Consider the following 12042-nt stretch of genomic DNA (forward strand, 5'->3'; position numbering starts at 1 on the left):
CTATACCTGTGACCTCTTGTTCTAGATTGCCCCATAAGAGGAAACATTGGGTCTACATTTACGTTATCAATTCCTTTTAGTATTTTATATACCTCGATTAGACCCCCTGTCATCCTTCTAGACCCCAGTGAGTACAAACCCAAACTGTTCAATCTCTCCTCGTACGTCAACCCTTTCATCCCCAGAATCAATCTGATGAACCACCTCTGAACTGCCTCCAATGCTACCACATCCTTCCTTGAATAAGGAGACCAAAACTAGAAACAATACTCCAGTGTGGCTTCAATCATCAAACAAACTGTACATTGCAAAATGGCTGATTCCCAAGATGTGCATAAAACATTTATGCAGTGTAAAAGTTGACAGCCCAGGTGACTTTCACTGCTGGTCAATGAATAGAGTGTTTCCTGACCCTACATATTGCTATTAGTATTGTGCCCAGGGCGAACACTGCAGTGGGCCTGCTGCCTGGAATGGTGCCTGTTGCAAGCTAATAGCTTCCTATTACCTATGTGGCCCCTTTATAGTTTTAAAGGTTTGTTTATTAGTTACAAATAGGCTTACATTAACACTGCAATGAAATTACTGTGAAAATCCCCTAGATGCCACACTCTGGCGCCTGTTTGGGTACAATGAATTTAGCACAGCCAATGCATCTAACCAGCACATCTTTCAGAACGTGGGAGGAAACCGGAGCACCCGGAAGAAACCCACGCAGACACGGCGAGAACATGACAGTGACCCAAGCCAGGAATCAAACCCGAGTCCCTGGTGCTGTGAGGCAGCAGGCTAACCACTGTACCATCGTGCTGCCCAAGCAATCTTTGTCTCCTCCAGCTTCTAGTGATGTCTGCTATAGAAACCGTTCCCACCGGGGAAGGGGGTTGCTAACCAGGGGATGTGGAATTAAGGTCATTGGCAGAATGACCAGGGGCGAGACTTCTGCCTGTGTAGCAAGTTGTGATCTGGGATGCACTTCCTGAAATTGTGGTGGGAGCAGATTCGTTATTAACAATAAAAGGTTAATTGGATGATTGGGGAAAGATTTGCAGAGCTATAAAGAAAAGGTAGGGGGAGTTGGATGAATTGGACAGCCCATTCAAGGAACTGAAGGCATGATGGGCTGAACAGCCACTTTCTGTGCTGTATCTTTCCATGTTATTCCCACAACGAGAGACCTGGAGATGACTGTTGCATTCATGTTCTTAGCTGGAGAATTTTTCTGTACTGTTCACCTGTGTTACTGCTGGGGTGATATTTTGCAATTTTTCTTTTCCTTACACTCACTGGATTTGAATTTCAAAGCAAGATCTGAAACCTGACAGCCAGCGAATTCTGGATCCAAAACCCATGCCTGAACTGCGTCGTTCTTGTGCACCGTAAGACCATAAGATATAGGTGCATAATTAGGCCATTCAGCCCATTGGGTCTGCTCCGTCATTCAATCATGATTGATATGCTTCTTATCCCCATTCTCCTACTTCTCCCCTTAACCCTTGATCCCCTTATTGATCAAGAACCTATCCATCTCTGTCTTAAAGACACAATGACCTGGCCTCCACAGCCCCTCTGTGGCAATGAGTTCCACAGATTCACCACCCCTCTGGCTGAAGAAATTCCTCCTCATCTCCGTTTTAAAGCAGTGTCCATTCACTCTGAGGATGTGCTCTGCAGTTCTAGTCTCTCCCATTAGTGGAACCATCCTCTCCACGTTCACTCTATCTCGGCTTCTGAGTATTCTGTAATTTCAATTTGATCCCTCCTCATCATTCTAAATTCCATCGAGTACAGGCCCAGACTCCTCAACCTCTCCTCATATGACAAGCCCTTCATTCCAGGGATCATTCTTGTGAACCTCCTCTGACCCCCTCCAAGGCCAACACATCTTTCCTTAGGTATTTTTAAATGGGCTGATTGGGCAGGAGATGACCTTGATGCCCAATGAGAGGATTGAAACACCCGCAGGAGTTGGGAGCTGCCTACACTGGGACTGATGCCAAAGGCAAACAGCAGCCATGTTGAGTGTTGTTTTCTTGCCAAGATGAACAAGAGTTCCTGGGGAAACCATGGAGGATAAAGCACAAAGAGACCATAGACACCAAGTTTGACCAAGCATTTGACCTGCTGTTAGTTGACCCCTCATATTTATATAAACAAACACGGTTGGAAATTAACTTCCTTTTGTCCTATGGTGACCCCCACAGCTGTGCACTAACATGCTCCAAACTGTTTGTCTTCATCTGGAAAAAAAGATTGAAAATCCCATTCTGTCCCAGACAGGCCCCTTAACAGATTCCTTAAGTAGCGTAAAGGCTTGTTAATGGTTGGTGAGTGGGTTTCCCTGTCTTCCCCGTCCTTTTAACCTCCAGCCTCCCGCAACCCTTTAAAAGTCACTAACTATCCCAATGGCGGTGGGACCCAATGTCGTCCTCCAGCCAACACAGTTTTCCAAGTATAACTGCACCAAATCCCAGTCTGCTGACTATTGAAAATCCATTCCATTAACTCCGGTTCAAACCTGGACTGCATAATGTCAATGGCGGCATCAGAAAGAGCAGGACTGATCTCTGGATGTGTGGTGCTGGACCTCATTGAGGAAACCCCATTGCAGCAGAGCTTTCTATTCTGTTGGGAATCTGAGCAACAGCTGCTGGGTGACCACCTCTGCCAAGGACAGAGGTGCACCCACAGGAAGCCTTCCAGTTGTGTCTGCAGGGTCACTGTGATTGATCTCATCGGCTGCATGGTAGCCTGCCCTTTAACTCTGAGTTGCGGCTCTTTTTGTTCCTTTCTCATGGCGTGCAACATACCAAGGTCCCCCAGCTAGACTTTCCTGTGTTCAGAGCCAATTCCAGCTGAGTGGGGGAGAATATCAATTTGCAAAAGTGTGGCTTGGATAGACTCCAGCCCATCTTTCTTATTCTCGCAAAATCCAGGATATAGAATTCTTACAGTACAGAAGGAGACCATTTGGCCCATTAAGCCACCCAGGTTCAATACTTGTAACCCCATCTATTTACCCTGCTAATCCCCTGACCCTAAGGGGCAATTTAGCATGGCTATAATTTAGCATAGCCACCTGACCTGTACATCTTTGGATTAAGGGAGGAAACTGGAGCACCCAGAGGAAACCCACACAGGCATGGAGAGAATGAACAACTCCGCAGTCACCAAGGCTGGAATTGAACCCGGTTCCCTGGTGCTGTGAGGCAGCAGTGCTAACCACTGGGCCACCATGCCGCGCACATGATGCCCTGAAACCCTTGATCGTCTTTCTATCCCTGGATCTGCTTCTCGGCCTTTGATATTTGACCTTTCTTCAGGCAAAGATCAAACATCAGATCAAGTCCAAGATGGGGTGCAGAACCTCATCTTGTCAGCTTGGATCTTGTTTGTTTCTCCTGTGGGGACCTTGAATTGGATTATATAAACAAACATGGCTTAGCACAGAGACTTCAGCCATCTAGTGCCGCTTTGGTGAGATCTAGCTCAACAGCACCACTAATTGGAAAATAATGATACTGCAGATATTTGCAGTGTTGAAAGACTGGATAGCATAGATACAGGGAGGACGTCTCCGACTGTGGGGAAGTCCAGAACCAGGGCACAGTCTGAGGATTTGGAGCAGACATTTAGGACGGAGGTGAGGAGACATTTCTTCACCCAGAGTGGTGAGCCTGTGGAATTCATTACTACAGGAAGTAGTTGATGCCAAAACATTGAATGTATTCAAAAGGTAGCTAGCTATAACACATGGGGTGAATGATATCAAAGGTTATGGGGAGAAAGCAGGATTAGGCTTTTGAGTTGGAGAATCAACCGTGATTGTGATGAACGGTGGAGCTAGCTTGAGGAGCCGAATGGCCTCCTCCTCTTCTATGTTTCTATGATTCAATTGGATTTTGAATTGGCTTTTGGAGAAACCAACGAATGGATTTGGGTTTGTCTGGTCCACTCTGAGCATTGACTTCGTAACTTTAAGGATGGAATAAAAAAAAATTCAAAAATATCTATTTCTATCCCTAGGGCTGAAGTTTCCCATGTGCGTGTTTGTAGGCTTGGCTACATAGTGTCCGTCTGTCCGACTGACTGTCGATCCCTTTCGTATATGGTTAAAATTCTAAACAAAGTGGATATTTAACTTCATGATGTTGAAAACCCATTTCATTTACTTGTCTATTTTATGTGTTTGTTTTCAGGGTGCTGTTGGCGTGAATGGGACTAAAGGTGAACAAGTAAGTCCTTAAATTACAAGGGGGTTAAAGATAATGGAGCAGTTCCCTTAATATTTATGAAAAATAAAATTTCACATGATTTTGATAATTAATTTTTAACCCTCTTTTTAATGTTTTTACCCTCTTAGGGTTCTCCTGGTGGAGAAGGTATTGATGGACCCAGAGGTGAAATGGTAATGAGATCATGATACTTATCATTGAGTGATCCTGGATCTGCAGAACTCTGTTCTTAAGTTATGGGGATGGTAGGGACTTTAATTTATGGCTGTATGCGATACCCAGGCAAGATTCCTTCCTATTGTAAAGTAGAATCGGTACAGTGCGGAAGGAGGCCACTTAGCCCATCGGGTCTGCATCAACATTCCAACAGAGCATCCTTCCCAGGACTTTTCCCTGTAATCCCACTAATCTCCCGAACCCACACATCCTGGGATGCCAAAGGGCAATTCAACACAGACAATCCACCTTACCAGCCCCTCTTTCGGACTTGGGAGGGAAGCAGAGCACATGGAGGAAACCCACGCAGACATGGGAAGAACGTGCAGACTCTACACAGTGACCCAAGCCGGGATTCAAACCCGGGTCCCTGGCGCTGTGAGGCAGCGGTGCTAGCCACTGTGCCACCCCCAAAGTACATCAATTGTGTGTGTGTCTGTATTTTAAGAACTACATTGTGTTTATGTATGAAATTAGAACATAGAACATTACAGTGCAGTACAGGCCCTTCGGTCCTCGGTGTTTCGCTGACCAGTGGAACCAACCTAATGACCCTTTAACCTAAACTATTCCAATGTTATCCATATGCCTATCCACTGACCATTTGAACCCCCTTACAGTCGGCGAATCCACAACTGCTGCAGGCAGGGCATTCCACGCCCTTACGACCCTCTGAGTAAAGAACCTACCTCTGACATCCGTCCTATATTTATCACCCCTCAATTTAAAGCTATGTCCCCTCGTGTTAGCCATCACCATCTGAGGAAAAAGGTTTTCACTGTCCACCCTATCTAATCCTCTGATCATCTTGTATGCCTCAATTAGGTCACCTCTTAACCTTCTTCTCTCTAACGAAAACAACCTCAAGTCCCTCAGCCTTTCCTCATAAGACCTTCCCACCATACCGGGCAACATCCTGGTAAACCTCCTCTGCACCCTTTCCAATGCTTCCACATCTTTCTTATAATGCGGCGATCAGAACTGTACGCAATACTCCAACTGTGGCCGCACTAGAGTTTCGTTCAGTTGCAACATGATCTCACGGCTCCGAAATTCAATCCCTCTACCAGTAAAAGCGAACACACCGTACGCCTTCTTAACAATCTTATCAACCTGGGTGCCAACTTTCAGGGATCTATACACATGTACACCGAGGTCTGTCTGCTCATCGACACTACCAAGATTCCTTCCATTAGTCCTATATTCTGTAACCCTGTTACTCTTTCCAAAGTGAATCGCCTCACACTTTTCCGCATTAAACTCCATGTGCCACCTCTCAGCCCAGCTCTGCAGCTTATCTATGTCCCTCTGCAAACTGTAACATCCACCCTCACTGTCTACAACTCCTCCGACTTTAATGTCGTCCGCAAATTTACTAACCCACCCTTCTACACCCTCATCTAGGTCATTTATAAAAATGACAAACAGCAGTGGTCCCAAAACAGATCCCTGTGGTATACCACTTGTAACTGAACTCCAGGTTGAATATTTCCCATCAACCACCATCCTCTGTCTTTTTTCAGCTAGCCAATTCCTGATCCAAACTGCTAAATCACCCTCAATCCCATGCATCCGTATTTTCTGCAGTAGCCTACCATGGGGAACCTTATCAAACACTTTGCTAAAATCCATGTACACCCCGTCAACTGCTTTACCCTTATCCGCCTCTTTGGTCACCTTCTCAAAGAACTCAGTAAGGTTTGTGAGGCATGACCTACCCTTCACAAAACCGTGTTGACTATCCCTAATCAAATTATTTCTCTTTAGATGATTATAAATCCTATCTCTTATAATTCTTTCCAAAACTTTGCCCACAACAGAAGTAAGGCTCACTGGTCTATAATTCCCAGGGTGGTCTCTACTCCCCTTCTTGAACAAGGGGACAATATTTGCTATCGTCCAGTCTTCCGGCACTATACCTGTAGCCAGTGATGACATAAAGATCAAAGCCGAAGGCTCTGCAATCTCCTCCCTAGCCTCCCAGACAATCCTAGGATAAATCCCATCCGGCCCAGGGGACTTATCTATTTTCATACTCTCAAGAATTGCTTACACCTCCTCCTTATGTACCTCAATCCCGTCTAGTCTAAAAGCCTTTATCTCAGTATTCTCCTTGACTACATTGACTTTTTCCTGCGTGAATACTGACGGAAAATATTCATTTAGTGCCTCTCCTATCTCTTCAGGCTCCATGCACAACTTCCTACTACTATCCCTGACTGGCCCTAATCTATCTTTTATTGCTGACATACCTATAGAAAGCTTTAGGGTTCTCCTTGATCCTACCTGCCAAAGTTTTCTTATGTCCTCTTCTAGCTCTTCTTAACTCTCTCTTTAGCTCCTTCCTGGCTAATTTGTAACTCTGAAGTGCCCTAACTGAGCCTTCATGTCTCATCTTTACATAAGCCCCCTTCTTCCTCTTCACCAGAGATTCAACTTCCTTAGTCCACCACGGTTCCCTTGCTCGACCACTTCCTCCCTGCCTGACAGGTACATATTTATCAAGGACTCGCAGTAGCTGCTCCTTGAACAAGCTCCACATTGCAGTTGTTCCCAGCCCCTGCAGTTTCCTGCTCCAACCTATGTATCCTAAATCTCGCCTAATTACCTCATAATTACCTTTCCCCCGCTATAACTTCTGCCCTTCGGTATATACCTATCCCTTTCCATCACTAAGGGAAACGTAACCGAATTGTGGTCACTATCACCAAAGTGCTCACTTACCTCCAAGTCTAACACCTCGTCTGGCTCATTACCCAGTACCAAATCCAATGTGGTCTCATCTCTTGTTGGCCTATCTACATACTGTGTCAGGAAACCTTCCTGCACACATTGGACAAAAACTGACCCCTCTAACGTACTTGAACTATAGTTTTTCCAATCAATATTTGTAAAGTTAAAGTCCCGAAGTTAAAGTTATTAGGATAAAGACTTGCATAGAGACTTGGAGCCATGTGGTGAGGCTGTGTTGAGATCTAGCTCAATAGCACCACTGATTGGAGAATAATGGTACTGCAGATATTTGCAGTGTTGAAAGTCTTAAGTTAGTCTTCAAAACTGCAATTCCATGGTGCAAAATATTCAGTCTACTCTAAGAGCTGTCACAAAATACTACAGAGACATCACAAAATTAATGTCTGCATCACAAAATAAGCATTATCATTTCCAGTGACAAACAAATTAAATTTAAAATCCTTAATTTTTTTAAATACACAGAATTGTACAGAGTGTACAGCACAGGAAATAGGCCACCCAATCCAGCTGTCTGTCCTGATGTTCATATTCCCTGCAAGTCTCTTCCTACCCTACTCCTGCCACCATGTCCTTCTATTTTTTTTGTTATAATTCAGTTGGGAGGTTGGGAGAAACCTCTTTACTAGTGTCACAAATAGGTTTACATTAACATGGCAATGAAGTTACTGTGAAAATCCCCCAGTTGCCACAATCCAGCATCTGTTTGGGTACACTGGGGGAGAACTTAGCATGGCCAATGCTCCTAACCAGCATGTCTTTCGGACTGTGGGAGGAAACTGTAGCACCTGGAGGAAACCCATGCAGACATGGGGAGAACGTGCAAACTCCACACATACAGTGACCCAAGCTGGGAATTGAACCTGGGTCCCTGGCACTGTGAGGCAACAGTGCTAACCACTGTGCCACCCAGAGGAGGGATTAGAGTGCGGAAGTTTCCACCACCTGAAGTTCCTCCGGAGTGAGATGAACTGCATTGAGGCATTTAAAAAGACATTTGGAGGACACACAAAGTGCAAAGTTGATGGAGTTCGATGAGCAGTAGTAGGAGGATGAAGACTGGCAGAGGTGCTGTGGCTGAGCCATATGTAAGATCAGAAAGTAATGTGCCTTTTACATCTCCTTAGTGCCTGTTTCTCAGGCTATATTTTCCAGATTGAAATATTTTAGAAATGCAAAGCATGCCTATTATGAACTAGATGCTATCATAGAATCCCTACAGTGCAGAAAGAGGCCATTTGGCCCATTGAGCCTGCATTGACCACAATCCCACCCAGGCCCTATCCCCTGAACGCTATATATTTACCGTGCTAATCCACTGACACGGGGCCAATTTATCATGGCCAATCAACTTAACCTTTTGGACTGTGGGAGGAAACCGACCTTCCAGAGGAAACACATGCAGACACGGGGAGAATGTGCAAACTTCACACAGAAGCTGAGAATAGAACCCGGGTCCCTGGCGCTGTGAGGCAGCAGTGCTAACCATTGTGCCACTGTGCCGCCCCTTATTACTTTAGGTTTTTCAGGATTTTTATAGGAACTCTATTTTATTGTAATCTGTGTTTAAAATTTTTATCACATTTTGTATAAAGTTTGATATTTGATATGCTAAAGGTGGAGACTGACTTGTGCTTTCTTTCTTTGTTCCTCCCCTCCCTCTGATCTTTCCTTATTCAGGGTGATGTCGGGAAGGCTGGTCCCAAGGGTTCTGTAAGTATCAAATCAATTCATCCCTTTCTGCATTGGAACTTTGTAAGCTGGGTTTCATTCTGCAACAAAGCATAGACTTTGAGGCAATTTGATTGATCCATAAAACACGAAGGGTTGAATTCTGTCCAGGCCATTAGGTTTTAAATCTACAATTTAATTTACCCAGAGGTTACACATTACATTTATGTAAACTGGTAGTTGCTATCATACCTATATATACACGTATAGAGCCACTGCAATGGTACAGTGCTTTATTGCAAAAGTAAAGTAAAGCCAAAGCCACAAGCTTGTGGTGAACACAGACAGGTCCCAATTGGGATAATGGAATAGTGGACTCACTCAGGGGCATGCTTCATACAGGGCTCAGTATACGAACTCCACTTGGTGAGTTAATTACCAACCCTCAGGGAGCTCGTATTCAACAAGTCCTACAGGGAGGTCAGTCAGAGATTCCCCATATAATTCCTGGGGGTTATCACAATACAAATATAAAACATCTGCTAAATGGAAAAAACCTCACACATATAGAATACAGGTAGATTTTATAGATTTGACAGGTTCAAATTTGAAGTGCGTTCAGGTTTAAGCTACATGGCAATGTGAAGACTGTGGAATAATGATTGGAGATCAGAAAGTCTTCATGCTGACATTGGCTGGAGGTTTACACCCTCCTCAGGAGCAGGCTGGGAGGTGGGAGGATGCAAATTTGGATGTGATGATGGGTGTTGGGATTGGGTGGGGGGAAGGGGGGTGATGGTCAGTACTGGCTCATTGCCTTCCCATTACCAGTGGCATTTCAACAGTGGAACAGGAGGTGACTGGCCTGCCTACCCTTAGGCTAATTGAGATCCATAAGCAATCGATTATGTCATTTGAGAGCCTTTTCCTGTTGCTGCTGGTATTTTATCAGTGCTTGCCTAGTAAAAACTGGTTGCCTTCCTGTGGATTTCCTTAACCTTATTACAATTGTTGAGTGATATTTCTGTGTGAAATTCCCTTTCATTTATTGTTTCATCTCATATTGTCATGATGATGTAACAGGTTCATGTGTAATATTGGGGTGCAACTTTCCACGCCTGTCAGTGGTGGGAATCATAATAGGCAGGGACGCTAAATTGGGTTCAATGGAAAAAATAAGTTTCTTGTCAACAAGAAATTGGAATTTTGTTTTCTTGACTTTGCAGACATTAATTCATACCTTCATCTTTATGACTGGCAAAAAAACCCCCCTCTTAACATCAATCATAGATAGCATCCTTTCCGGATGTATCACAACCTGCTATGGCTTCTGCTCTGACCAAGGCTGCAAGAAACTACAAAGGGTTGTGAATGTAGCCCTGTCCGTCACTCAAACCACCCTCCCATCCATTGACTCTGTCTACACTTCCTGCTGCCTCGTAAAAATAGCCAGCATCATCAAGGACACCATGCACCCCTGATGTACTCTCTTCCACCTTCTTCTGTTGGGAAAGAGATATAAAAGTCTGAAATAATGTACCAACTGACTCAAGAACAGCTTCTTCCCTGCTGCCATCAGACCTTTGAATGGACCTACCCCTTATTAAGCTGATCTTTCTCTACACTCTACCAATAGCTGCAATGCTTTACTCTGCACCCTCTCTTTTTCTTCTCCCCTAGGTACTCTGAGCGATATGCTTTGTCAGGATAGCATGCAAGAACAATACTTACAGCACATAGACTGCAGCAATTCAAGAGGGCAGCTCACCACCACCATTTCAAGGGCAATTAGGGATGGGCATTAAATGGTGGCCTTGCCAGCGATGTCCACATCCCATAAAAAGAATAAATCAAAACCCTGCAACTTAGTATGAGCAGTACCTTGAGTTGTCAGCTCTTGTGTAGTGTAACAGGCATAAAACAAAATTTAGAAGTGTGCATTGGGACTTCACTCTGACAAATAATGTCATTAATAATTGGATGCTAGTATGCTTAGGAGGAACAAGATCAAAACTCTGACCCCTGCAAAGAATTTCAGTTTATTTCAGTGTTGAATACTGCTGGTAACCACAATGTGCTAGCCTGGCTGAGCAGACCTGAGAGTGATGTGGAATTCCCAGCATATTTCAGCACTGCCAGCGTAGCTTTGTTTAACTTTTTTGATTTGATTTGATTTATTATTGACACATGTATTGGTATTCATTGAAACCACCTTTCTTGTACAGTTTTGTGTACGTTATACAGACAAAACATACTGCTCATAGAGAAGGAAAGGAGAGGGTGCAAAACGTAGTGATATAGTCATAGCTAGGGTGTAGAGAAAGATCAGCTTAATATGAGGTAGATCCATTCAAAATACTGATGGCAGCAGTGAAGAAATTGCTCTTGAGACAGTTGGTACGTGTCCTCAGACTTTTGTATCTTTCTCCTGATGGAAGAAGGTGTAAGAGAGTATGTCCGGGGTGTGTGGGGTCTTTGATTATGCTGGCTTCTTTTCCGAGGCAGCAGAAAGTGTAGACAGAGTCAGTGGATGGGAGGCTGGTTTATATGATGGATTGGGCTACATTCATGACCCTTTGTGGGTCTTGGTCAGAATAGGATCCATGCCAAGCTGTGATACTTCCGGAATGGATGCTTTCTATGATGCATCTGTAAAAGTTGGTGAGAGTTGTAGTGGACATGCCAAATTTCCTTAGCCTCCTGAGAGAGTAGGGGCATTGGTGCTGTCTTTGCCGTACCATTTTTTTTACATTGGAGGAAGGATGAGAATCTCCATGCCACAGAAATGAACAAGGCAACACTTGGTGCTGTGGGGATCGACATTTTGACCTTGCTGCTGCTCATTTTTCAAATACCTCACTACCCACTACGGTGTTTCAGCATTCCAGCTGCTCACTGCTTTGCAACTATTACTCATGGCACATATACTCCTCTGACTTTGCCTCCCATAGCCAAGGCAACACAGAACATCATTTCCAAATGTCAAATGTGAATTGATAAAAGTTCAATGAGGTCACGTCATGGTTCAACATAAGAATATATGAAATAGGAGCAGGATTAGGCCATCTAGTCCTTCGAGCCTGCCCCGCCATTCAATAAGATCATGGCTGATCTGAAGTGGATCAGTTCCACTTTCCCGCTTTCTCCCCATAACCCTTAATTCCCGTCT

General features: G+C 44.3%; 1 protein-coding gene across 1 annotated transcript in view; it reads left to right on the forward strand.

Moving 5' to 3' along the window:
- Positions 1 to 12042, forward strand: part of col9a1b (collagen, type IX, alpha 1b) — a 123637-nt gene that overhangs the window by 87046 nt on the left and 24549 nt on the right. The window contains exons 25-27 of the mRNA XM_080193166.1: positions 4200 to 4235; positions 4364 to 4408; positions 8883 to 8915. Of these exons, the coding sequence (XP_080049292.1) occupies positions 4200 to 4235; positions 4364 to 4408; positions 8883 to 8915 (114 nt within the window). The remainder of the gene's footprint in view (positions 1 to 4199; positions 4236 to 4363; positions 4409 to 8882; positions 8916 to 12042) is intronic.

Source organism: Carcharhinus amblyrhynchos, chromosome 7 (assembly GCF_965287045.1).
Source record: "Carcharhinus amblyrhynchos chromosome 7, sCarAmb.v2.hapA, whole genome shotgun sequence".
NCBI classification, from domain to species: domain Eukaryota; kingdom Metazoa; phylum Chordata; class Chondrichthyes; order Carcharhiniformes; family Carcharhinidae; genus Carcharhinus; species Carcharhinus amblyrhynchos.